General features: G+C 48.1%; 3 protein-coding genes across 6 annotated transcripts in view; 2 read left to right on the top strand and 1 right to left on the bottom strand.

The window, feature by feature from the left end:
- Positions 1-634: 634 nt before the first annotated feature.
- Positions 635-3,905, top strand: HDHD3 (haloacid dehalogenase like hydrolase domain containing 3). Of its 3 annotated transcripts, none has more exons than XM_081104096.1 (2): positions 635-745; positions 2,450-3,905. In XM_081104096.1, exon 2 carries the CDS (start codon positions 2,615-2,617, stop codon positions 3,368-3,370), a length of 756 nt encoding a protein of 251 aa, XP_080960222.1. In that variant the 5' UTR covers positions 635-745; positions 2,450-2,614; the 3' UTR covers positions 3,371-3,905. The 3 variants fall into 3 exon arrangements, 2 of the variants coding, with proteins under 2 accessions (XP_080960222.1, XP_080960223.1); XR_013996702.1 differs by lacking the exon at positions 2,450-3,905 and adding an exon at positions 1,131-1,763 and having other exon boundaries at positions 644-745; XM_081104097.1 differs by lacking the exon at positions 635-745 and adding an exon at positions 1,688-1,763.
- A 1,650-nt stretch (positions 3,906-5,555) lies between these two features.
- On the bottom strand, positions 5,556-24,632 carry BSPRY (B-box and SPRY domain containing; the record flags this gene model as incomplete). Of its 2 annotated transcripts, XM_081104094.1 has the most annotated exons (7): positions 5,556-5,802; positions 6,774-6,958; positions 8,593-8,717; positions 14,035-14,060; positions 15,250-15,480; positions 20,851-20,949; positions 24,398-24,632. In XM_081104094.1, the coding sequence occupies 7 exons, from the start codon at positions 24,596-24,598 to the stop codon at positions 5,794-5,796; spliced, it is 876 nt and encodes a 291-aa protein (XP_080960220.1). The 2 variants fall into 2 exon arrangements, with proteins under 2 accessions (XP_080960220.1, XP_080960219.1); XM_081104093.1 differs by lacking the exon at positions 5,556-5,802 and having other exon boundaries at positions 6,432-6,958; positions 24,398-24,598.
- Positions 23,600-25,555, top strand: part of WDR31 (WD repeat domain 31) — a 24,890-nt gene continuing 22,934 nt past the window's right edge. The window contains exon 1 of the mRNA XM_081104095.1: positions 23,600-23,702. The gene's annotated coding sequence lies outside the window, so the exon portion shown is untranslated. The remainder of the gene's footprint in view (positions 23,703-25,555) is intronic.

Genomic DNA, 25,555 nt, shown 5'->3' with positions numbered 1-25,555 from the left:
GCCTTGTTAGGCCACTGCAAACCCCAGGGAGCAACGGCGGTGACCTGGACCACGGTGATGTGGAGAGGGGAGGAAGCCAATGTATTCGGGATACATTCTAAAGATGAGCATGAATACCTCTTTTCTTTCACTAAAAAAAAAAGGGCGGGGGGGGGAGGGCAGTTAAATTACTGCAGAGGACTCTGTCCTCAGCAAATTGTCCTGAGTTAGGTAAGTTTCCAACCGAAAGCAATTCCTTCCTGGTGCCGGCAGGGGACCCAGAGCAGAGGAGCTTTGCCTTGCCCAAGTCCACACGGCACTCAGCAAGCCTCCCGGGACCCACAGCCCCTCTTCCCTAGTCAGCCTGAGCCCCTCCCGGGCGTGTCCCAACCCCAGGAAGACGGAGGGGCTGGGAGGGGAAGGGGGGGCAGAGGCACAGAGGGTGCCAGGTGACGGTGAGACGCGGGTTGGGGGCGGAAAGGCTTAAGGTGGGGATCGGAGAGGGTGTGGGAGTTTCCTAGGGGCGGAGAGGGGACCTAGGAGCACGGTGGGGGCGGGTGACGGAGGGGCGGAGGGTTCAGGGGGAGGGGGGCGGGGCCGGAGGGGCGGAGGGTTCAGCGGGAGGGGCGCAGGAAGGAGGGGCCGGAGGGGGCGGGGCCGAGGAGAGGGCGGGGCCGAGGAGAAGCGGCCCAGCGCCGGGCAGAGCTGCGCGCCTCCCACGCCGGCAGGGCCTGCGGTTTCCCTCCTGCGCTTCCTTTCGGAGCAGGTGAGTCCTGAGCCCCAGGGACGCGCTCCGCGCTGGAGGTGAGCAGGGGCCCCAGATTGCCGCCGCAGGAGCGGCCTGCGTCCCTAAGACCCTGCAGATGGCTGCTTAGAGGTCTCGCGCTAACGGCTGGCACACCTGTAATTTGCCGCCACCGAGCCCGAGAGTTGGGGAGGAAGGGTGAGCAGTTCATGCCTGTGGCCCAGAGTCCCCAGCTCCGGCTTCCAGAAATGCAAGACGCTGTGGGTCGGGAGCCAGAGCCGTTGTTCTCGGCTCAGCTGTGCCAGTGTCCCTCGCTGGGCCTTCATCTCCCTTCCCGCAAAGTGAGAGGGTCTTTCGGTGGGTCCCCCTAAGTTCCAAACAGGCTTAAAGTCATGTCCTTGACCAGCTTCCTCTAAGGCATGTCCCAGATTCACCAGCCACGACCCTTCCTCGGCAAACACGTGGCTGCACTCAGAATTCTGGACCCTCAGATCCCTGCAGGAACGCTGACTCCGCTCTGGGGAAAGAAGCTGCGTCCAGCCTGTGGACGACCGGCGGAGGAGTTTGTTTCCTGTGCGTTAAGGCAGTAGTTCTTTCACTGCTGTCCACCCAGGCAGGTGTTACCTCCATTAAAGATGAAGCTGGGCCCAGCCGGTGTGGCTCAGTGGTTGAGCATCATCCTATGAACCTGGAGGTCAGCCAGCATTGCTGGCTCAATCCCCAGTAGGGGCCATGCAGGAGGGAGCCCATTGGTGTTTCTCTCATTAATGGTTCTTTCACTCTCCCTTCCTCTCTCTGAAATCAATAAAAACATATTTTTTTTAAAAAAAAAAAAAAAAGATGAAGCTGGGGCTCAGAGAGGCTTAAAGGCAGGTAGGACCAGGCAGCTCTGGTCTGCTTTTTGTCCTATGCTGTACAGGTTTGCCAAAAAGATTTTCTTTTTAATTCAATATGCCTAAGCAGTGGAAGGAAGCACTGGCCACAGAGTGGAAGTTTGGGCTGTAGTCCTGGCTATGCTGCTGACTCACTGTGATCTTAGGTAAATATCTGCTCCTCTCTGGCTCATTCTTCCCTGCTGAACAGCCAAGGGTTTGGTCAGATGGTCTGCAAGGACCCTTCTGTCTTTGGAATTGCTAACAATAGGAATAGTAATCATAATTGTTTCCTTATCTTGACCTACACAGCCCAGCCTGAGCTGGCCCCTCTCTACCCCAAGCACCAGACTCCTTGCCCTGCCTCAGGACCTTTGCACTTGCTGTTTTCAGTGCCAGGAACACTTAACCACCTCTCTTTCCTGCATAGTCATTCTTCAGATCCCCACTGAAACTTCACTTGCCTCGGAGGTTCCCTGACAAAGACCAGATAAGGTCCTTGGATTTATAACTTCACGGTTCATGCTGCATTCATTAAGCCCAAGTGTCTGTGTAGGTCTTTGTATAACGTCTGTATCCCCTATTATTTAATGCTATAAATGCCATGAGATCCGGAACCCTGTCCGGTTCCCAGCATCTAGCACATAATCAGTGTTCAGAAACTTGTTGTGCAATGAACGGATCATCTCATTTGGTCCAATAATCTTGCGAGGTTGGGTCCTTGTGTTCTTCCCCGTGAGGAGACAGGGCTTCCAAGAGTGATACGCCCAGGGCCACACACTGAGTTGGCAGCACCAGAATTTGAATCCAGTCTAAAACCTGAACTCCCACTTTACTTGCCGTCTCATTCCAGGATCTTCTGCTGTGAAGACATTCCCCAAGTACCAGAAATTCTGACCCACGCAGCCCAGAAAGAGACAACCATTAGGTTGTAGAAGGGTGTGGTCCAACTCGGTTTCCCCTTGGCCCTTGGCACGTAAGGTGGATCTGGAGTAGACTTGGCCCGTCCTGCAGACCCATGACGCACCAGCTACAGATCCGACTGCTGACGTGGGACGTGAAGGACACACTGCTCAGGCTCCGCCGGCCCGTGGGGGAGCAATATGCCTCCAGCGCTCGGGCCCACGGGCTGAAGGTGGAGGCCCCAGTCCTGGAACAAGCCTTTGGGCAGGTGATCAGGGCTCAGAACCACAGCTTCCCCAACTATGGCTTGAGCCAGGGCCTCACCTGCCGCCAGTGGTGGCAGGATGTGGTCCTGCAGACCTTCCACCTGGCGGGTGCTCGGGATGCCCAGGCTGTGGCCCCCATCGCTGACCAGCTGTACAAAGACTTCAGCAGACCCTGTACCTGGCAGGTGTTGGAGGGAGCCGAGGACACCCTGAGGGGGTGCCGAAAACGAGGTCTGAGGCTGGCAGTGGTCTCCAACTTTGACGAGCGACTAGAGGGTATCCTGATGGGTCTCGGTTTGCGGGAACATTTCGATTTTGTGCTGACCTCTGGGGCTACTGGCTGGTGCAAGCCGGACCCCCGCATTTTCCAGGAAGCCTTGCGGCTTGCTCATGTAGAACCAGCAGTGGCCGCCCATATTGGGGACAGTTACCACAATGATTATAAGGGGGCCCGGGCTGTAGGCATGCACAGCTTTCTAGTAGTTGGCCCGGGGCCTTTGGACCCTGCGGTCAAAGACTCTGTACCCCAAGAACGTATCCTCCCCTCACTGCCCCATCTCCTGCCTGCCCTTGACCGCCTGGAGAACTCATCCACAGGGCTGTGAGTCTGGTGAGGGAAGCGGCTGGGCCCAACAAACATTACAGACAGGAAGCCCTGTCCTCCCCAAGATCTGACCTTTACCCCCTCCCTGTAGACTCCATCATGCATTCTGACTATAAAGCAGTGAGTGTGAGGCTTTCAGCCCTGCCCCACTAACCAGCTCCTGGTCTCTGAGATGGTTCATTCATCACACCTGCGTCCCTTTTTTCACAAATCTGCCTCATCTCCAACAAGATTTACTAAAGGCCCAACTAGCTTCAAAGTCAGGTATCTTGAAACTTGGTTATAGCAGCAGGGTCCTTTTGTCATGGGAGAGCCTATGTGGAACCCCAATATGCAAAACAGGAAAAAAGGAGTGAAGCAAAGGTGAAGGGTGAAGCAAAGGTGAAGGGTGAAGCAAAGGTGAAGCAAAGGTGCAAGGGTGAAGCAAAGGTCCTAGGACCCCTCATTCAGGCCCTGAAGCCAGTGGTTCTCAACCTTCTGGCCCTTTAAATACAGTTCCTCATGTTGTGACCCAACCATAAAATTATTTTCATTGCTACTTCATAACTGTAATGTTGCTACTGTTATGAATCGTCATGTAAATATCTGATATGCAGGATGGTCTTAGGCGACCCCTGTGAAAGGGTCGTTCGACCGCCAAAGGGGTCGCGACCCACAGGTTGAGAACCGCTGCTCTACAACTTCCCCCACCTGCAAAGTCTAAGGTCAGAGGAGCTTAATTTGAAAATCAGGGTGCTAAGCTGTGCTTACGGACATGTCCTCTAAGACAACATAGTCTAGTCAGATTTTAGACAACGCCATAATCCCAGTCATGAGAAGAAGCTTGATACACACACACACACACACACACACACACACACACACACACCCCTCCTCCATTGTTAGGTACTCTGCTAGTCCTTGAGAGGCATATAGAACCCTCAAAGCCACCTAGTGGGCTTAAGCAGTATGTCTTCCACTTGACAAGGGATTCAGAGGTTTAGCCTGCCTGAGGTCACAGCTAGTACCTGAGGGAGCCAGGGTTCCAGTCTAGGCCTGTCTGACTCCAAAGCCCATTCATTGGCTTGACCACTAGTTTGCAAGTAGAAAGGGATCCATGTCCCATGAGACACAGTGCAGCTGAGGTCCTGGAAGAATAGGGACGGTGGCCCAAAGGGTGTCATTCTTAAAGGACACCCCAGTCATAGGGGGTAACAAGGGGTAGGAAAGCACAGGGGACAGGCACCAGAGCACAGGTGGCAGGAGTGTAAATGTGGGGAGAATTACTGGGAACTGAAGAAGTTGCGTTTTAAAAATTCCATGTCTCTTCCTGCCTCTCCCTCTTCACACACCTCTCTACTTGGTATTTACTGGACACCTCTGTGCCTCAGCCAGTGCCAAGCACAGGGGATACCACAGGTGAAGAGCATGTAGATGGGCACATGCACGTTATGTTCTAGTGCCAACAGCCAGGGAGGGCTCTGGAGTGGACCCTGAACTGGGACTGGCATTTAGGTGGGCAGAATAGGGAATCCCTAGCAGCAGGCCCATGAACTGCGGACTGAGGGCTGCTACGGGGAGTTAGATTGGTGATTTGGGGAGTGTGGTGTAAGGGCCTTCGGGTGCCATCTAGAAGAACCTGGCACTGACCCAGGTTTGGAGGCAGGAAAGCTCTTCTCAGACACCTTCCCGAGTGTCAGGCAGTGAGGACAGGGTCATAAGCTGTAGTCTCAGAGCCATAGGGGCCTCAGAAGTCACTGCAGTCATAAAAGTTGCCAATAGGTCTGTGGACTGACTGGATTTGATCCACCCAGTGTTTCAAGTAAATTATTGAGCAAACAGTGGGAAGGGCTCTGGCCTCATCTTTGAGCCCAGGAGCCTGAAGTTGTAGGTAAGATTGCCTTTGAACTATGTTCCCCAAAGAAACAAAAATGTGAGGAATACTGCTCTAATGTGACCTCCTTAAAGATCAAAAAAAGACCTGCCCTTGGTCCCAGCAGTGCAGGGCACAGAACCGACCCCAGGCCCTTTTAGGGCGTGTATGCTGACCTCAGCCACCCCCTTATATCTGAGAACATGAAATGAGGAAGACATCAAATTTCCAGTGAACACACCTCTAAGATGTGAGCTGGCCCTTGAGGGGAGGGAGGGGAGAGGCACGGGGCAGGGTGTTGCCCAATTACCAACAAAGAACATGGAAGAAAATTGTCAATCTTTTAAAACCTTTAATAATGTACACGTTCTCTAAGGCTGGCCCTCTTACCCCCGCAGCTCTTTCTGACTCCAGGTTCTCCCCCCAGGTCCCCACATTATGTCAGAAGGGGCCACCGGGCGGGGCACTCATCAGCTGCAGCTGGGGGGAAATTAATCGCGGTTACCGCAGCGGGCACAGGCTGGAGGTCAGCCGCCAGGTCCAGGGCAGAGCTGCTGACGGGTGTGTTGCAGTCAGGTTACCTGGAGACAGGATTTTCTCAGTCTTCCGAGTGGCCAGGTAGGCCCTGGTTTAGGACACAGCCCCCCAGCCAGAGTCCTCTGACCAGGAGCAGCTGGCAGGAGTTCTAGGCCCCTTCCAGGTTGTCCTTGTGTGCTAGAAAAATTCTTTCCCTGTGTGTCATGTCATGGGAAGGACTGAAAGCACTCAATTGAGATGAAAGGACTTCAGCCACAGGCTTTTCTGCCAGAAAACCACTTCTACACGCTCAGAGCTGGGGGCAGGGGGCTGAAAGGCAGTGCTTCTCCAGAAGAGTCTACCCACATGGACCCATCCACCCGTCCATCCACCCATCCATCTATCCATCCACCCATTCGCTTGCCAAATATTTGCCCACCAGGCACCATGCTGGATGCCAGAGATAAAATGGTGAACAAGACACCCTTAGAGGGTGAATTTGGGAGACTAAGGCCCAGGGAGTGGCAGGTTCCCCACAGATACAGCATTTAATGGTTATACCGGATCTGAAATGGATCCTACCCCTCCTAAAGCTGCCCATGGGCATGGGCAACATTTGGGAAAAGGATACTGGGTAGAAATGTGGCCTAAAAGGATGGTGGGCAGGCAGATCTAGCCTCCCCAGTGCCGAAGGTCAGTGGACAATGGAAATGGTCTGGTCAGCCACAGCAAAGACTGGGAAGAGGGGCCCAGGGAAGGACGCCTGGTGGGTGTGGAGCACCGTGCCCGAGGCTGGATCGTAGAATAGCAGCTCCTGGGCCTGCAAGTCCAACAGCACACCCAGCTGTGCTGGGCAGCGCAGCAGCCCCAGGGGCACATGCTGCCCGCCGTGTGAGAAACAGAACTCTTGGTCGTAGCGGGAGAAGACCCAGGAGTAGGCATTGTGGCCCAGACGAGAGTCACTGCCAGAACCCTTACGGGGCAGCTGGCCTAAGGCCACGCCCACCTTGTAGGCACAACTGTTCTGCACATTTACCATCCACGCGTGCAGCCCAGACTGGAAAGGGGTGGCGGCCAGGGCGTTGGGCCAGTGGTCAAAGCGCTCTGGGCCATCTGCACAGGCCTTGGACTTCTTGGCGTTGAAGGTCAGAGTCCTTCCATCATCTGACAATTGCAGGAAGGGGCTGACAGTCCTCTCATCGATGCGTACATCCTCTGTGCCTGCCAGAAAGAACCTCAGAGTTGCCCAAGGTCCACACTCAGCCCTACCCTGGTCCTGCCAGGTAGTGAAGGGCTTCCTTATCACTCACTGGCAGCCATTTACTCTCTCTGAGCCTCAGTTTCCTCATCTGTAAAATGGGGATCAAAATAGGACTTATCACAGGATAGATGTAAGGATCAAACGAAATGATACATGGAAAGTACCCAGCAATAATATGTGTTCAATAAACTGTGGTCATAACAGTCGTTATTACTATTTGTAAATAGTAATATTTTCTATCAATAAATTACTATTGATAGAAATAAGGCCCAGAGAAGCAAATTGCCCAAGGTCACACACGAAGTTGGTGGCAGGGACAAAATTAAGACCCAGCATGTTGTTCCTACATCTAGCATCTAGCACTGGTCATACTGCATTCCAGTTGGGCAAATCTGCAGCCTCCAGATCAGACTTGTCCTAGGGACACCGTGCCCCTGGAAGCTGGGAAGCATCAGGTATGCAGTTTCCAACAACCAACTACATGGGACTGCCAGCAAATCGGGTAATATTTGACACCAGACCCTAGAGCAGTGGTTCTCAACCTTGGCTGCACATTAGAATCACCTGGGAATCTTTTTAAAATCCTGATTTCTGGGCCTCGTCCCCTGGAAATTCTGTTTTTTTTGTTACTAATGTTGTGGCCCCACCCCATCACAAAGAAACAGAATTTCCGGAGGATGAGGCCCAGAAATCAGGATTTTAAAAAGATTCCCAGGTGATTCTAATGTGCAGCCAAGGTTGAGAACCACTGCTCTAGAGCAGGGGTCCTCAAACTTTATAAACAGGGGGCCAGTTCACTGTCCCTCAGACTGTTGGAGGGCCGGACTATAGTTTAAAAAAAAAAACTATGAACAAATTCCTATACACACTGCACATATCTTATTTGGAAGTAAAAAAACAAATGTTTTCGGCAGGCCGCATGTGGACCGCGGGCCATAGTTTGAGGACCCCTGCTCTAGAGAATTCTAGTGTGTACTAGCATTTTAAGGAGAATGGGGAATGGGAAATTGGGAGGTGGGGAGGGTTAAAATTGAGAAAAATGTCAATTCACTAATTAACCTGTGAATTGTGCAACTACCACAACTGGGAGAATGGAAACTTCCAGCCTGCTCTGAGAACCCCCGCGCTAAGTGGGAATCTGTGGAGGCAGGAGACCACATTCAGCACAAGGTCAGGTCCACAGTCAGCGTGAGTCAATGTTTGTTAAGTGAGATGAATCCAGGAAGCTCAATTCTCGCTCCCAGTTGGCCATCAATTATCTCTCTTCTTAAAGAGAAACCAGGTTTCCAAGAAATAATACTGAGCTGTCTCAGTAGGGCAGGGCATAAGGAGGATGTGGTTTACCAGAACAAGATTTATCCTAGACCCAACTACAGAGCAGGTCGGTCTGCTAACGGGCAGGACCTGGCCCAGGTGCCCCAGGCCTTTCCAGAACCTTGGCTCCATTGACAAACCTGCACCCAGTATCACTGGTTGTTTAAGCTACCATCCCGAATGCACCAGGCCCTAGTGTTGGCCACAGCAAACCACAGACAGACAGACAGACAGACAGATGCCCAGTTGCTCCAACAGGTGCTGGGCTCGAGCTTCTAACCTGAGAGGGAGCCGAGAGCTGCTGTTGCCCAGAGCTGGGTCAGAAGTGGGCTCCAAGCACACGTCTCATTAAAGTTTAACTTTTTCGACTCCTGGGGATCCAAAATGCCCTCTGCTTCCTCAGCCCTTGTAAGAAAGAAAACAAAACAGATTCAGAAAGGTTCTGGAAATGTATCTGGATCAATACAGGGTGAAGGGGGTGGGGAGGAAGGAAGGTGGCAAAAAAATCCTCTTCCCACAAGGGTGACACCAAGATTGGCCGCCAGCCTCAGACAGGAGCTGCCTAAAGGGGGCTGGAGCCAAAGGGAAGGTGGACGTTCCCCCTGTGCACCCTCCACTCCCCCAAGCCTTAATTACGCATGGCAGATGATTGGCAAGGTGGTAACTACTTGGTGCCAGTCTCATAACTTGGAGTCATTCTGCTCTGTGGACGAAGCTCCTCACTCGTCCAAGGATCTGGTACTGGACAGAGCCGGGGTTAGGACTTGGGCACCTTGGACCTCTGTGCGGCAGTCTTCCCACGCCACCTTCCTGCCCAGAGAAAATTTCACCTCCCTCCAAAACCAACTGCAGCAGTAATGCTGCCCTCGGTTTGATTAGCTGGTACAGCCAACTCCTCTGCTCTTAAAATGCCAACACCCTTGTGGGGTCACACAGGAAGGGACTATCGGTTATTTCCCCAATCACAAATTATTCACAGCACTTTGCTCCCAATAACTACCTCTCCTCAGCTCAGGGCCGGGGACTGAGTTTGGCTGGAGAGGGAATTTGGGAACAAGGAGAACCGCCACTTATTAAGCAGCCAGGCTCTGGGCCTGCTCCTTTCTATACAGAATCTCACGTCATCTTTGGTATAACCTGGGAGGTACTTGTTACCCACTTGACAGGAGAGAACAGAGAAGACACTCAGCTAAAACGGGGATCTGATTCAAGTCCTACCTCCAGGCACCGTTCAACGTAATTCTTTCCTTGACCAGAAGTGAAGTCTCACAGGGAATAGAGCAAAGTGGGGATTTGCAGCCTTTTGAACTGGGTTCTGAGAAAGAACTTCCCACTGCCTCTAATCCTGGTGGCTCTGAGATCAGGCAGCAGTTCTGAGAGTATACACTCTCTGCCCCAAATCTCCCAGCTCTGCTCATTAATGAAGGGGGGAGGGGGCATGTCTCATGGATGCCTGCTCTTGGCAAGACTGTCACTGGCTATCCTGGCTTGGGAAGAGCGAGGTAAGCAGAGCCCTAGGAAAGCTGAGCGCTGGCTCTGGTAACAAAGAGTCTTTGTGGTCAGGACAACAGAGGGTCTGATGCCTCTTCTCACAGCCGTGAGGCTGGGTCGTGAGGGACCCCAGCCATCAGGTGGGGAGGAGAGAGGACCAGTGTCCGCCTGGCTAAGCCATCATCCCAGGGCAAACCTGAGGCCAATCACAGTCACCAGAATCTAGAAAATCAGCTGGTCCATGTGCCTTCTGGTACAGAAGGGAAAATTCCTGGGAGCGAATTGGGGTCCGGACACAGCAGGGCCCTGGCTGGGATCTGAAGGCCCGGTCTCTGCACAGGACCTGCTGCCATGTGACAGGCTGCAGCTGAACCCAGCCGGGATGTGGAAACAAAATTAGATCCAAAAAAGGCATTTCTCAGACAAGTGAGTTCCCAGCTAGAAGGTGCTTGACCACTTTTGAACACAGTACTTTCTAAAGGCACAAGGAACCGCAAATAAATTTTGACTTCTACGAATGGGTTTGTCAGTAGTATTTTTTCCCCTAAATATATTTTGATTGATTTCAGAGAGGAAGGGAGGGAGAGAGAAAGAGAATCATCAGTGATGAGAGAGACTCATTGATCGGCTGCCTCCTGCACACCCCCTAAAGGGGATCAAGCCCGCAACTGGACATATGCCCTTGACCAGAATCAAACCTGGGACCACTCAGTCCGCAGGCTGACGCTCTAACCACTGACCCAAACCGGCGAGGGCTGTCAGTAGTATTTTGTTTAAGCAATTCTCAAACAACCCTGTATGTATTACAGGACCAAACAAATGAATGACTATATTGCTGTTGTTGGGTGCCAAGGTTCTCACTGTGAAAAAAGAAAGATATGAACGCAGAATGGGAGAAATCAAAGGAAAAATGCTGTAGTGTTCCCTTGGAATTAGAAGTTGTAATACAAACTCATGAATAAAAAAAACCCTCACACTTCCCAGCTCTGTCTGTCTACTGAGCAGGCCTGGAAGCAATGATGCATCGGCAGCAAGGCACATCTCCTGCCCAGATCTCAGTTTTAAATACCTCTCCCCACTACAAGGAACCGAGAGTCCCTGGAGAAATAGCTGGTTCCAGGGCTGAGGCAGGAAAAGAACACGGTGAGCCCGGACATTACGTTGTGCTGGAACACAAGAAAGTTCTTAAAGAATGATGGCGCCCAGCCGGCGTGACTCAGCAGTTGTGTCCACCAATGAACCAGGAGGTCATGATCCGATTCCCGGTCAGGGCACATGCCCGGGCTGTGGGCTTGGTCCCAGTGTGGGGCGTGCAGTAGGCAGCTGATCAATGATTCTCTCTCATTATTGATGTTTCTATTTCTCTCTTCCTCTTTGAATTCAATAAAAATATGTTTAATTTTTTAGAAAAGAATAATGGGGACTTGTCAAAAGGATCCAGGATCCAGCCCCAAGGGACTAAAACTGGCCAAATCTAGGACAGTTTGAAGATCAAAATTAGTAATAGTAGCAGTAGTATCAGATTATAATACACTGAATAAAAAAACAATTCGCAAGTCTATATTTATACTAAATAAATGAATGAACAAGCAAATAAATAAGTGAATAATTCAGGAATTTAGCATCAATGGAGACTAAAATTATGGGATGAAGTTTGAAGGTAAAGAGGTTATTTATACAAAATGCACCTCCTCACATTGCTTATTCATTACAAAAGTAAAGATATAACTTTATAATGAAGAAACCTGATAGACACAATTTTATCCATGTGATCAAAATTGACATTCCTGATAAGGGACAAAGTGACATCACGTGCCCTCTGACTTGACAGACTGAGAACACATCACTTATGAGATATTCTTGCCAAAAATGCATAACCTGAACCCAATCATGAGGTAACATCAGATGAACTCAAACTGAGGAATGTTCTACAAAACAACTGTCCTAGACTCATTAAAAATGTTTTTCTTTTTTAAAAAAATGGCTGTTACCGGTTTGGCTCAGTGGATAGAGCGTCAGCCTGTGGACTGAAAGGTCCCAGGTTCGATTCCGGTCAAGGGCATGTACCTTGGTTGTGGGCACATCCCCAGTGTGGGGTGTGCGGGAGGCAGCTGATCAATGTTTCTCTCTCATCAATGTTTCTGACTCTCGATCCCTCTCCCTTCCTCTCTGTAAAAAAATCAATAAAATATATTTAAAAAAAAAAATGAAGGAAGAAGTCCAGATTAAAAGAGAACAGATGGACCAGGAAAAAACAACAACAACAAAAAGAAACCACTAAACACTGTTAAGAACTTTTTTGGTACAATTGGCTGTAGATTTGGATACAGACTGTATATTAGATTATAGTATTATATCAACATTAAATTTCTGAACTTGATAATTATACTGTGGTTATGTAAGAGAATGTCTTTGTTCTTAGGAGATAAATGCTGAAGTATTTAGGAATAAAATATATTTTCTACAACTTACTCTCAAATAGTTGAGAAAAAAAGGGTTTTTTTAAAAATGTATTTTTATTGATTTCAGAGAGAAAGGGAGAATTAGAAAAAAAAACATCAATGATGAGAATCATTGAGCAGCTGCCTCCTGCACGCCCCCTACTGGGGATCGAGCCCACAACCCAGTCATGTGTGCCTTGACTGAGAATCAAACTGTAACCTCCTGGTTCTTAGGTCGATGCTCAACCACTGAGACACACTGGCCGGGCTATAATTTTTTTTAAAAGATACTGTGCTAGTACAGAGGAGCAATCATCTCGATAGATCGGAAAAAAGAGAGAGTGAGAAAGAGCAAACATGGCAAAATGTTAACACAATTAGTATTTCTAGGCAAAGGTCATTGTAACACTTTTTCTAACTTTTCTGAGTTAAAAATATTCAAAACAAAAAAATTTGAAGATCAAAATTTTTTTCAATAATCACATCAACTTGATATTGCAGACAGACTGACTGTATTAGAGGAAGATGATAAAGACAGAGAAAAAAGAGAAGACCAGCAGAAATGTGGGAAGATTACAGGAGGGAAGAAGTAGGCACAAGCCAAACACACATGAAAAGGAGACAGAAACCTGGCCGGTGTGGCTCAGTGGTTGAGCATCAACCTATGAACCAGGAGGTCACAGTTTGATTCCCCGTCAGGGCACAGGCCTGGGTTGCAGACTCGATCCCCAGTGTGGGGCGTGCAGGAGGCAGCTGATCAATGATTCTCTCTCATCATTGATGTTTCTATCTCTCCCTCTCCTTTTCTCTCTCTGAAAATATACTTAATAAAAATGTACATTTTAAAAAAATAAAAGGAGACAGTAAGATGAATGTGGTGCATCCATACTGCGGAATACTTCACAGACTTTCCAAGAAGTGAAGTAAGTCTACATGTATTCACATGGAAAGATCCCAAATTAGCCTGATAAATTATAGAACAGCAATTATAAACATGATCCCATCTGTGTTTAAAAAAATATTTTTTAAGGAGGCAAAAATTCTCCTATGATTATATATAGGAAAGTCCCAAAGACATACAAGTAACTGTTAAAACTGATCACCTCTAGAAAATGGGGTTGGGAAGAGATGACTCATTTTTAATTTGAATAGTTTTATATTGGTGGATTTTTTTTTCTTTCTCTCATACATATGTATTGCTATTGAACTTAAATACAAAAATAGATAAGAATAATGGGCTGTGCTCCTCAAGTACAGCTCTGAAATCTTGCACTGATTAAGAATTTAATTTCCTTGCCTGGCAATTTACATCCTTTTAGCCACTCCTCAGAATCTTGGTTCCCAGCCTTTTGGGACCTAGGCAGGGCCTGGTGAAATTCTTTTCATATTGCACACTTCACATGCAAATTTGAGGAGACAGTCCCAGTCCCAGCTCTGGGGCTTGGGCAAGTCCCTTCCCCTCTTTGAGCCTCAGCATTCGCATCTGGAGGTGGGCTGGTAAAACCCTCCAACAGGGTGACAGTACAGTTTTTAATGAGATAATGTTAGACTGTGGCAAGCCGCTGGTTAATAAGTGATTATCTCACTCCCTTACACATGGGTCTAAAGCAGTTCTCCAAGCGAGGAGCAGGAAGGCCCCGTCCATCGAGCCTGGTGCCAGAGAAGCCACTCACAGCTGCACACCCTGGGCTTTCCCCCAGGAGCAGCGGAGCCTGAACGCAGTGAACTATTTAGAGGCCCGAAGGCCACGGTTTCCATGACTGCCCAAGCAAATCAGGGACCATACTCACCTCTCAAAAATCTCCTGCTCCTTCTGCTGTGAGAAAAGAAAACAGAATCAGGCTTGGCACCAGAAACCCAGCAGGCAGTCAAGATCCGAATAGATTCAACTGGCGTGGAGGGCTCCACGGAGACGGAGACTCTAGGATAAAAATTTCTACTCCTTCTCTAAGGCAAAGCACAAAGCTGCACGGGTTCCTCACATACCTCCCCACCCCCCACTCAGAATGAATCACTCTGCCCCTGTGCCCCATGGTGTCCTGAGTTTCCCGCACTTACACTTCAGGACAGGTGCATATTTACCCAACACTTCGTCCCCCATCAAGACTGTCAGCAACTAGATGGCTGGGACCCTTTCCTGAATCTTCTATTGTGACTGTCCCAGTGTTTGGGACAGAACGTGCTCTGTCTGTGGAAGCTGTGTGACTAAATGAATGCACAATCTAGGGCAGTCATGGAAGCTGTCCTACTTGAACTGCAGTGGTGCAGACAGCTCAGTTGTTCTACATTCTCATTTCTCTCTGCTTGGCATATTTATTCAGATGTCACAATGTCCCTTAAAACTGCAGATATCTGCATATCTATATAAAATACTTTGAAAGGATAAGTACCAAAATAGTAACCATAGTGATTTCTAGATGGTAGCATTAAAGATGAGCTGACTATTTTCATATTGGACTCCTTGTCAATTCTTCAGATATGGAGTGATCTCTCCACCTCCCATGTCCTTTAACATAGTTGCAACTCTTATCTTTCAGGCATCAGCTTCTAAGTCACTTCATCCAGGAAGCCTTCCCTGACCCCCTCGAGTTTGGCTTGTGGGGTCCCTCGCTCCCAGGAATTTCATCTACCACAGCACACATCCTCCATATCCTAATGATCAGTCTCTGTATTTGTCTCGTCCATAAGGCCGTGAGTCACTGACAGCTGTATACTGCAACTCCACCCCACAGCACCATGCTTAGCACATAGTAGGCATTCCATGAATTTTGCTCACTATTCAAAGAATAGTTATCAGGTGCAAAAAAATACATATATCTCATGTTTCTATCTCTCTCTCCCTCTCTGGGATCCATAAAAATATATTTCTAAAAATCGATATAATTTTATTCCCCTGACTCATCCCTGCTTCAAATTATCATTATCCACCCACCTCCAACCAATGAACATTCTCGATGTTTTCCGACTTTTTGGAGAGACGTGCCCTCAGACCTCGCCTGACTTACAATCAGCTGGAGGTCATCCGAATGGGTGAGCATGTCCACCAGGCCGGTGCGGATGGTGTCGAGCTTCTGCAAAGCCTCAGCCCAGTGTACCCGCTGCGTCAGGATGCTCTGGTGGGCCCGCTCCTCTTCGCCATGCACCCGTTCCAGCAAGCGCTGCTCCTCCGTCTCACACAGACTCCTCACCAGCCCCAGCCGCTGGATGACCAGTTCCCGCGCTGCGCTGGCCATGCTCTAGCGAGGGATAAAAACAGTCAGATCCTGGCCCAGCCCTAGTCAAGATTAGGAGGGTTTCGCCCTAGCTGGTTTGGCTCAGTGGCTAGAGCGTCAGCCTGCATACGGAAGGGTTCTGGGTTCAATTCCAGTCCAGGGCACATGCCCAGGTTGCGGGCTCGATCCCCAGTAGAAGGCGTGCAGGAGGCAGCTGATTCTCTCTCATCATTGATGTTTCTATCTTTCTCTCCCTCTCCCTTCACCTCTGAAATCAATAAAAAATATATTTAAAAAAAAAAAAAGCTTAGGAGGATTTGGGCACAGCCCAAAGGAGTACCGAAATTGACCAGCAATGTCTGTCATGGGCACTGTAGTGGCAGTAACAGTGCTTGCTTAAGCCATCCCAGCCCTAAGAGTTCCCAAGTATGGTTTATATGGTTTAGGGCAAAGAAATGTGAAATCCAGACATCCAGGCTGTATCTCACAGAACCAGGTTCCCAGAATGGAAGAGGTGGGCAGGGCCTAGAGATCAACTAGAGCCACCTGCTTATTTCACAGATGGGAATACCAAGGCGAAGGGACCAAGGTCAGAGATCACAGAACTGCAGAGCAGAAGGGCCTACAAAGTCTTCCCCATCAACGGGATCTGTACCAACAGTGGTCCAGGTGATATTTTTGACGATGTCTGAGAACAAAAACCTTATTATTCCCTAAGTGTCCATTCCAACTGCTTCCATGGTAGAATTCTTTCCTGCCACACAGGAGGCCTGAAATCAGTTCTCAGCCAATAAAGTTAATGTGTGTCTCCTAGCAACTAGCACGGTGCCTGCCACGTAGTAGGCACTCAAATATTTACTGAATGACTGCTAGGAAATTTGTTCCCAACTTAGTCAAAAACCTCTTGATAGCACTCACATGCTGGGTCAGTGACAGAGCTGGGACTAGAACCCAGTTCTCTTGACTTTCAGCCCAACACTATCCCCCTACTCCAGTGCCATCTGGGAATCAGTCCTACCCAAAGGCACCTGTTGCATGAAGCGAGCGGAGAACAGTCTCCTTCATGCCAAGGTCAGAGACAGCCAACAGCTTCCTGTGTCCTGCCCCTGAAGACCTGCTTTGTACAGTGCAGACGACAATTATCCCCGTTGAACAGAAGAAACTGCGGCCCATAATTCGCCCAGTGGGGAGAAGGGAGTGGCTCAGTGTACAGGCCAGTGAATCTGGGAGCTCAGAGCCCGCAGTGTTCTCGTGAGGCAATGCGACATAGGGGTTGGGAAACTGGGTTTTGGAGGCAGTTCCGCAGTTTAAATCTTAGCTGTTGCGCTTATTGTATGTGGAACTTTAATCACGTTACTTATCATCCCTATGCCTCAGTTTTGAACTGAAGACGATACCTCGTAAGGCTATCGTGAGGATTAAATGAGTTAATACATGTAAAACAGACAGAACAAAGCTGGCAGTGAGTGCTCAGTCACATCAGCCATTGCTCTTCTCTTTGTCCCACTCCGATGCCCACAGGGCCCTGAGTCTCTGCAGCTGTGTTTATACGGTGTGATCAGGACCAAGAACAGACCCTGACCCAAGAGACATCAGAGACTCCCTGAGTAGAAGGTGGCAATCAATTTCAACAGCCTTCTTGAGTCATTCCCAGAAATGAATAGCCCTGGAAAAAAGCTTCCCTTTCCGAAGATATGACAGGGTAAACGAAAACCCTCCTAGAACACAGAAATGCTGGAAAAATAACCCACAGTGAAGCTGCTTTGGCAGCTAATTCAAGGAAATAACCTGGAGTCCCAAAGTAGGAAGGAAACTGGAAACAGTACAATCAGGAGCTGAGGACTCAGTTGCCTAGCGTTGGGCTTGTGATTTGCTTTAGAATTTTAGACTCATCTAAACCATCATACAGGGGCACACAAGGTCCCTATAAAGTGATAAAGGAACGGTTTACCAAGAATATATAACCAACCTAAATTATATACATTTAATATAAAAGGAATAGTTGACAGAATCATAAAGAAAACTAGACAAGTCCACAGCATGATATAAAAATGTAAATAAATGCCCTTTGCCAGTAATCAATAAATCTGACAGATAAAAAATTAGTAATTAGAGAGAAGATTTGACCCAATTAATAAACTTAATTAGTAGACATATATAGAACCCTATATATTTTTTCAAGTGAATATGAAATGCTCACCTAAACTGATAATGTTTTAGGGCATGAAGCAAGTCCCAACAAATTTCAAACAATTGATATCATACAGATTACAATGCAGTTAAGTTAGAAATTAGTAAAAAAAAAAAAAAAAAAAAAAAAAAAAAAAAAAAAAGAATGATGATAATTTAAACAGTAAAACCATACACTTGGATATTTAAAAACCTATTTCTAATAACTCATAGTGAGAGAACAAATTATAGTGGAAATTTAAAAATACTTGTAACTGGCCCTAACAGGTTTGGCTCAGTGAATAGAGCATCAGCCTGCGGACTGAAGGGTCCCAGGTTTGATTCCAGTCAAGGGCATGCACCTTGGTTTCGGGCACATCCCCAGTGGGGAGTGTGCAGGAGGCAGCTGATTGATGTTTCTCTCTCATCGATGTTTCTAACTCTCTATCCCTCTCCCCTCCTCTCCGTAAAAAATCAATAAAATAAATTTTAAAAATACTTGTAACTGAATGCAAGTACACCAAGTTTGTGGGAGGTACCTATATCAACACCTAAAAGGTTTAAATGCTCACCTTGAGAAATAAGAAAAACTAAAATGATAGTCTGTTCTACTCAGTAAGTTAAAAAAACAAAGTATGTAAAAAAACAAATAAAAGAAAAAAATTATAGCCTGGCTGGTATGGCTCAGAGGTTGAGCATCGACCTATGAACCAGGAGGTCACGGTTTGACTCCTGGTCAGGGCACATGCTCCTGGTTTGATTCCTGGTTGCAGGCTCAATCCCCAGTGGGAGACATTTTTCTCACCATTGCTGTTTCTATCTCTCCCTCCCTATCTCAACCTCTCTGAAATCAATAAAAATATATTTTAAAATAAATAAATAGAAAAATTATAAAGATAGAAGGATATAATATTTTTATTTTTTATATATTTGTATGGATTTCAGAAAGGAAGGGAGAGGGAGAGAGAGACAGAAACATCAATGATGAGAGATAATCATTGATCGGCTGCCTCCTGCACACCCCCTACTGAGGATTGAGCCTGAAACCTGGGCACGTGCCTTGACCAGGAATCGAACCCTGACCTCCTGGTTTATAGGTCAACACTCAACCACTGAGCCATGCCAGCTGGGCAATATATTTTTTAAAAAGAGATAAAAAAGAGAATTAAAATACTAAAAGTTGGTTCTTTGAAGACTAACATGATAGACAAACCTGTGACAACTTGATCAATATTAAGAATAATTTTATGCATTTAAATTCAACAACAGAAAAAAAAATAAAAATAAATTCAACAACAGAGAAAGTGGATAATTTTTCCAGAAAGAATTTACTAAAACCAAAGAAAAAGAAAACAGAACAGAAAAAAGCCTGTAGTTATGATGGAAAATGAATCAGTAGTTAAAAATCTACCAGCAAAATACCACCAGGCCCTGATAGTTTTACAGAGGGTGTCACCAAACATTCAAGGCACAGATAATTCCAATCTTATATAAGCTCCTCCAGTGAAAATAGAGAGTTCTGTTTCCCAACCCATTGAATAAGGATTATATAATCTCGATAACAAAATCTGATAAGGACTATACAAGAAATGAAACTCATAGGCTAGTCTCACTCCTGAGCATAGATGCAAAAATGCTTTTTAGAAAGCTGTACTAAGGGATCCTTATGATGGAACTGTTCTGTATCTCAGTTGTGGTGGAAGTCACATGAATCCATAGATGTGATACAACTGCATAGAATTAAAGTCACACACAGAAATGAATTGGTGTAAAACTGGTAAAATCTGAAAAGGTGAGCTGTATTAATGCCAATTTCCAGATTATGATATTCTACCACAGTTAGGAAAGATGTTAACATTGTATGTGAATCTATAGTGATCTCAAAATTAAAAGTTAATATATATATTAACTTAATATGTAATATATATTAACTTAATATATAATATATATTAACTTAATATAACATATTAAGTTAATATAATATATATATATAGATATAGATCAAGTTACGTTGGTTTTCCCCAGGAATTCAAGGATGGCTTAGCGTTAGAAACTCTATTAATGTGTTACCATATAAACAGATGATGGAGAACAAAACATCCATAAACTGACAAATGGCATCTTTAAGAGCCTACAGGGAAGGTGGTAAGTAATGGAAAATAGAAGCAATCAGAAGAGAACTTCGACAAAGTCTGCCCATCACCTAATCATCTACCTGCACCTGTACTCACTCTGCCTTCTCTGTTTCTGTGAATGAACTGCCCATGCTTTTACCTACAACCAACCTTTCCACTTGCTTACTAGACCCCACCCCTCTTTGCTGTACCCAAATTTCCTCTTTCTCTTGCATCATTAATTTTCCCCTTTCTACTGGGAAATTCCCATCAGCATACACACATAAAGTAACTTCTCCCATCTTAAAAAGAAAATAAACAAAAAACTGCATTGATCCCTTATCTCTCTCCAGGATCATCCAACTTGTCAGCTCCCTTCTATGGCAACGCTCAAGAGTTACCTGTATTAACTATCCCAGATTGCTCTCTGAAACGCACTCCAATCAGGCTTTCACCCCACCACTCTACAAAATTCCTCTTGTCAGGATCTTCAATACTGTGCATGTTACTAAACCCAATGGTCCATTCTCATGTACTACTATGGTGGAAGAAGAGGAGGGAAGAAATTCAGAGCCCCTGCCCTTGCAAAGCATACTTGAGAGATGGAGGTGTGGCAACGAGTCACAAGGACCAGCAGTGCGGTGCAGCAGAAGGAGCACTGGCTGCAGAGTCAGAAGATCCAGGTCACAGAACTGACTCTGGCAGGAGGATGTGGGACCTTGGTCCAGTCCATTAACCGTCTGGTAAATAGGGATGTTACTGCCACCTACTGCATAGGACAATGATAAAGAATAACCAACATACAAGCCCCTGGGTTATCTGATAATTAATTCTGGGGCTGCGCACAAAATAATTAGATGTTAGGAAAATGCTACCCTCCCTGATCCCTTCCCCTGAAAACAGTCTTTGCACTAGTGTGCAACTCTGCCCAGATGGTAAAACCGAGGCTCAGAGAGAGAAGAAACCATCCTTCCTGGGCATCCGGCTTTGTGCTATAGCACAATGACTTAGTGAGGTTAGGAAGGGCCCCTAGACTGGCTCAAGCCCCTAAGGCTGGGGTCTGACCCAGGAGAGGGCCCAGAATAGAGGGGGAAAGGGAAGAATTACCTACCACTGCTCTCTGGTTCTTCCCTGGCAGGACCTCGGCCATGTACTTGGTGATGCCAGCACTCTGTAACTGCAGTCTCTCACACTGGTCCACAATCTTGTTCTGCAACACAAACAACACCCATGGCATCTTGATCCACGTTGATCCATTCATTCCATCCCATTGATTTGTTTTTCTTTTTACCCCTCCTCTGCCACCCACTCCCCTGGTTATATCCCAGATCTCACCATTATGGAAAGCTATACCGCCTCCAAAATCTTCATCTCAAATATCCCATCCCCTGCCTACCACTTCCCATCCTTCCAGATCACTACCTCTAGAATTTCCATTCCAACAATTTCTTCAGCTCAGTTGGAGCTGTCTTACCTCTTTTCACTGTCCATCACCTCTTATTGTGGCCTTCCTTCTCTCTTTATCCTGAAATCTCATCTGTCCATTATTATAATCACTTTCCTGCATACAATCTCAATCTTTCTTCATACCCAGGTACCTGACTCTTTACACATGCACCCAAGTAGAAGAACATGGCTTCTCAAACTGCGGTATCCCCACCCCCACTTATTAAACAGCACCATCAGTCATCAACCTTATTGCCCAGAAAAAATAAAAATAAAAAACCTGCAACCTCACATCTAATCCATCAATGAGTCCTACCAGCCCCATCTCCAAAGTCTCTCTCTCTCTCTCTCTCTTTCCTCTGGCCACTTCCGGTCACCTCCACTCCTGCCATTCTACCCAGATCACCATTATCTCTCACAGGAACCACTGTTAGAGCCTCCGAACTGGGCTTCCATTCTTGAACCCCCAAGTTAGACACTGCCACCTTCTGTAAGGAAATCAGATCAGGCCACTCACTATCCCTGCTCAGAACTCTCCGATGACTTTCCAATACACCCACAGTAAGATGAGATTAAGCTTCTTATCTCAGCCAACAAGGCCCTACCTTACGTGACTCTGTGTAATCTCCTCTGTGCTACCGCCTACCACCCTCTACACTGGCCTTCTTTCTGTTCCGTAGACACACCAAATGTGTCCTGACCTCAGTGCCTTTGCACCTGCTGTTTCTTCTGTCTCCAGCTGTCTTCACCCATATACCTCTATGTCTCGCTCCCTGGCATGTCACTTTTTCAGAAGCCTTCCCTGACGATCCACATCTCCATTCCCTTACTTTGCTTACTCTTCTCCTTTGTACTATCGTTCTCTGACTGTATACTGTTTGTTTAACTTTTTTGTATCTTTCCCCCCACCACTGGCCATATCTCCTTGGGCAAGTCCCAAGGTAATAGGCACTATAAGCACCATGACTTGGACTTATTTTCTATGCCCAACTACCTAGAAGAGAGTTCCTACACAGAGGAGGCCCTGAATAAATATCTGTTGAATAAATGAAACCCATTTCCTTGACGACTGAAGTTCAGCAGTTTACAGCTCCTAAGCCACGGATGGCGAACCTATGACACGCGTGTCAGAGGTGACACGCGAGCTCATTTTTTTTGGTTGATTTTTCTTTGTTAAATGGCATTTAAATATATAAAATAAATATCAAAAATATAAGTCTTTGTTTTACTATGGTTGCAAATATCAAAAAATTTCTATATATGACACGGCACCAGAGTTAAGTTAGGGTTTTTCAAAATGCTGACACGCCAAGCTCAAAAGGTTCACCATCACTGTCCTAAGCTGTGAGCATCACCCATGAGAGCAGGGGAGAGTTTTAGAGATGCAACTGAGGCCCACAGAGAAGGATCTTGCCCAAGAGATATAGCCAGACCCCTGCTTTCCCTCTCCACATAACAGTGGGAACCCTTCCAAGCAGCAGCCCTTCCACTCTTTCCCCAAGAGCATTGATTGCCTCAGTTCCATCTTCCAGAAGGGAATTCAGCGACCTCTTCTAGGAGGAAGCTGTGATCACCATACACCACAGGACTAAGGGAACAGAGACTAGCCGCTGAAAAGCTACAGGGACAGGAACCCAGAAAGTAAGTGAAAAGTGGTTTGGACTGGTGGTATTTTTGCCCACTTCAGGAATAATCTTGCTCTGGAGTGAAATTTCTTTGCTGGCTGGAGGAATAGAAGAAAAAGCTAACCAAAATTGGAGGGAGAAAATGGCAAGAAACCCCTCTCTCCAGGCAAAAAAAAAAATGAATATACCTAGCGCCTCTGGAGGGTTCAGGGAAGGAGTCCCAGGCAAAATATATTCCAAAACAAGCATCAGGCTGCCACCCTGCCCCAGCCTTCGCCCTTTCCACCACTCAAATTCAGGCCTGATGGCAATTTTTAAAAAAGGTTTTCATTAAATTCTCACTCCCATTAATGTCACTTCCTCCCTCCAACCACTGAAGCAAAGAGGTGGTTTCCTCTGGTCAATGACTGCCCTAGTCCAGCCCTGAACAGTAGAAACCTGGGAGGATTTACTGTCCATTCTGGGCCTGGGTTTCCTCATCTATAAAATGTTGGTAGGATCACCACTTCAAAGGGGCTTGTTCTGGATGGAATCAGATGGTGAATATTTAAGTGCTTTGAAACTTGCAAAGTGTCTAGGCTTTATGGAAGTGTATTCAACTACACTATCCGAGTTTATTTTCGTCATCACTATCGTGGATAGTGGTGACAAGTAGGACCCGCCAGGGGCTTTCGGGTGTCACTGAATAACTGAATCCCCTCTGGCCTCAGCACCCTGTCCGAGGTGTTCGTTACAGTCCAGTCTGAGGAGGCAAGTCTCCAGCCAGAGCCCTCAGCCTCACAGCTGGGCAGAACTCCAGGGAGCGGTTGGAAGAATCAAGCCTTTTAATCAGATTGCAAGGAAATCCCCAGAGGCCACACCCGCAGGCTGGAAAGAGGGAAGAAGCCCCAGGGTGAGTTCGACTCCCCAATCTCAGCAGCCCAGGGAGGGGTGGTGACAGGAAGGTGGCCAGCCGGGAGCCAAGGGGAGGTGGAGGGTGGGGAGAAACCTAGGGGAAGGGTTCCAGCAGGAACCTCCAGATACCTGCCCGCCCCTTCCCTTCACGCTGGTGGAACCAGCTTGACGTCCAGTCAAGGCCAAACCTGCAAGGGAAGAAATCACCTCCCCAGGAAGCCTGAGCGGGGGACGAGGGGAGGGGTCGGGAGCCCCGAGGTTGAAGAGTGAGGGGGCCTGGTTTTCTCACCCATCAGCTTCCACCTGGGCGGTGGGAGTTGGAGCCGCTGAGCCCTTTCGTGCCCCAGGCCAGGTCCGATTCCCAGCCTCTGCAACAGGGACCCCATTATCTTATTTATGTGGCGCAATAACTCTAATAAGTGCGCGCGATTAGTACCCCCGAGCGACAGATGGGGACACTGAGTCTCCGAGGCTTGTGAGAGTCGCCGGGAGGACGCACGGAGGTGACACTCGTACTCAGGTATGCCCGACTCCGGGGCCACACCCGCAACCGCCTCGTTCTACAGCCAGTACCTCTGCGGAGCCCGGGCTCCGGGCCGGGCCGGGCCGGGGTCAGCCCAGCCGCGGGCCCCCGGGTCCCCGCCCCGGCGCGCCTCCCTCCAGCCCCCGCCTTCCGGCTCCTCGCCCGCTCACCCGCAGCTCTTCGGCGCGCTCCCCCGCCGGGCGGATGCGGTGGCCCCGGCAGCGGCCGCCGAGCTCCGTGCAGGCGGCGCACACCGGCCTTCGCTCGGAGCAGCAGAACCACTTGAGAGCCTGGCCGTGCTCCGGGCAGAGGGGCCCCGGCTCCGGTCCCGGCCCCGGTACTGGAACCGGTCCCGCGCTCTCCGCGGACATGGCCGAGAGACCGGCCGGCGCCGCGCGCTCCACCTGTCGCAGGTGCCTGCTGGGCGGGGCCTCCCTGACCCCGCCCCGGCCCAACGGGCGGCCCCGCACCGCCTCCCGCCCCGCGCCCGCCGCTCCTGGGCGCCTGCCCCGCGCCCTTGACCGGACCCTGGTCCAGGTCCCACCCGCCTCAGCAGCCTCTTCCCCCGCTTCCCCCAGCACCCCCGCTCGGAATTAAGTTGCGTTATATGCGTGATTGTTTTACAACAAACATGAGACACCAACTATTAATGTGACTGTCGGAAACCTGATTGAGCAATTACAAGTGCCAGGCTTTTGCTAAGCGCTTTGCAAGTGTGCTATCGTGTAATACAACAGCCTCGTTTGAGACGTAGCTTTAGACAAGTGCCAGCTTAAAACGAGGTTCTGGTATCAGACTGCCTGGGCTCAAGTACCACCAGGGCCTCCTCTGTAACATGGGGATAAGGAGGGCACCTACTCCACAGACTGTGCTGAGGAGCAAATGAGTTAGAACACTTCCAACGGTATCTGGAGCCCAGGCAGAGGCTGCAACTGCTAAGCACCTGCCATCGGTACCAGGAACGTGTGAGGATCCCCATTTTTATGGAGGTTGCTTAACTCGCCAGGGGTCACAGTCACTAACTGGTAGCAGTGAGATTGGGACCCAGGCAGTTCGACTTATGGGTAACATGTTTAAGAATTTTAATTGCGTATTAAGATCCAATGAGGAACATCTTTGTTAGGCTGATTTCCCCAACGTATTTATATCTAAATTTTCTTAATTTGAAAACTAGTATTGAAAAAAATCAATGCATGTTTATTAAAGAAAATATACTATGCAAATAAGCACGTGGATGAAGACCCCATCCCATGGACCTGAGCTGTCTTGCGGCTTTTTTCTTAGGATCTAATAAAAATCATTCTAAGCCCAAATTAAACCCTCTGTGG

Source organism: Myotis nattereri (genome assembly GCF_964212035.1).
Source record: "Myotis nattereri genome assembly, chromosome: 12".
In the NCBI taxonomy this organism is placed as follows: Eukaryota; Metazoa; Chordata; class Mammalia; order Chiroptera; family Vespertilionidae; genus Myotis; species Myotis nattereri.
This window is presented reverse-complemented; position numbering and strand designations above follow the sequence as displayed.

Excerpts from the sequence above, each read along its gene's own strand:
- HDHD3 (XM_081104096.1), top strand. The coding sequence starts at position 2,615 with ATGACGCACCAGCTACAGATCCGACTGCTGACGTGGGACGTGAAGGAC.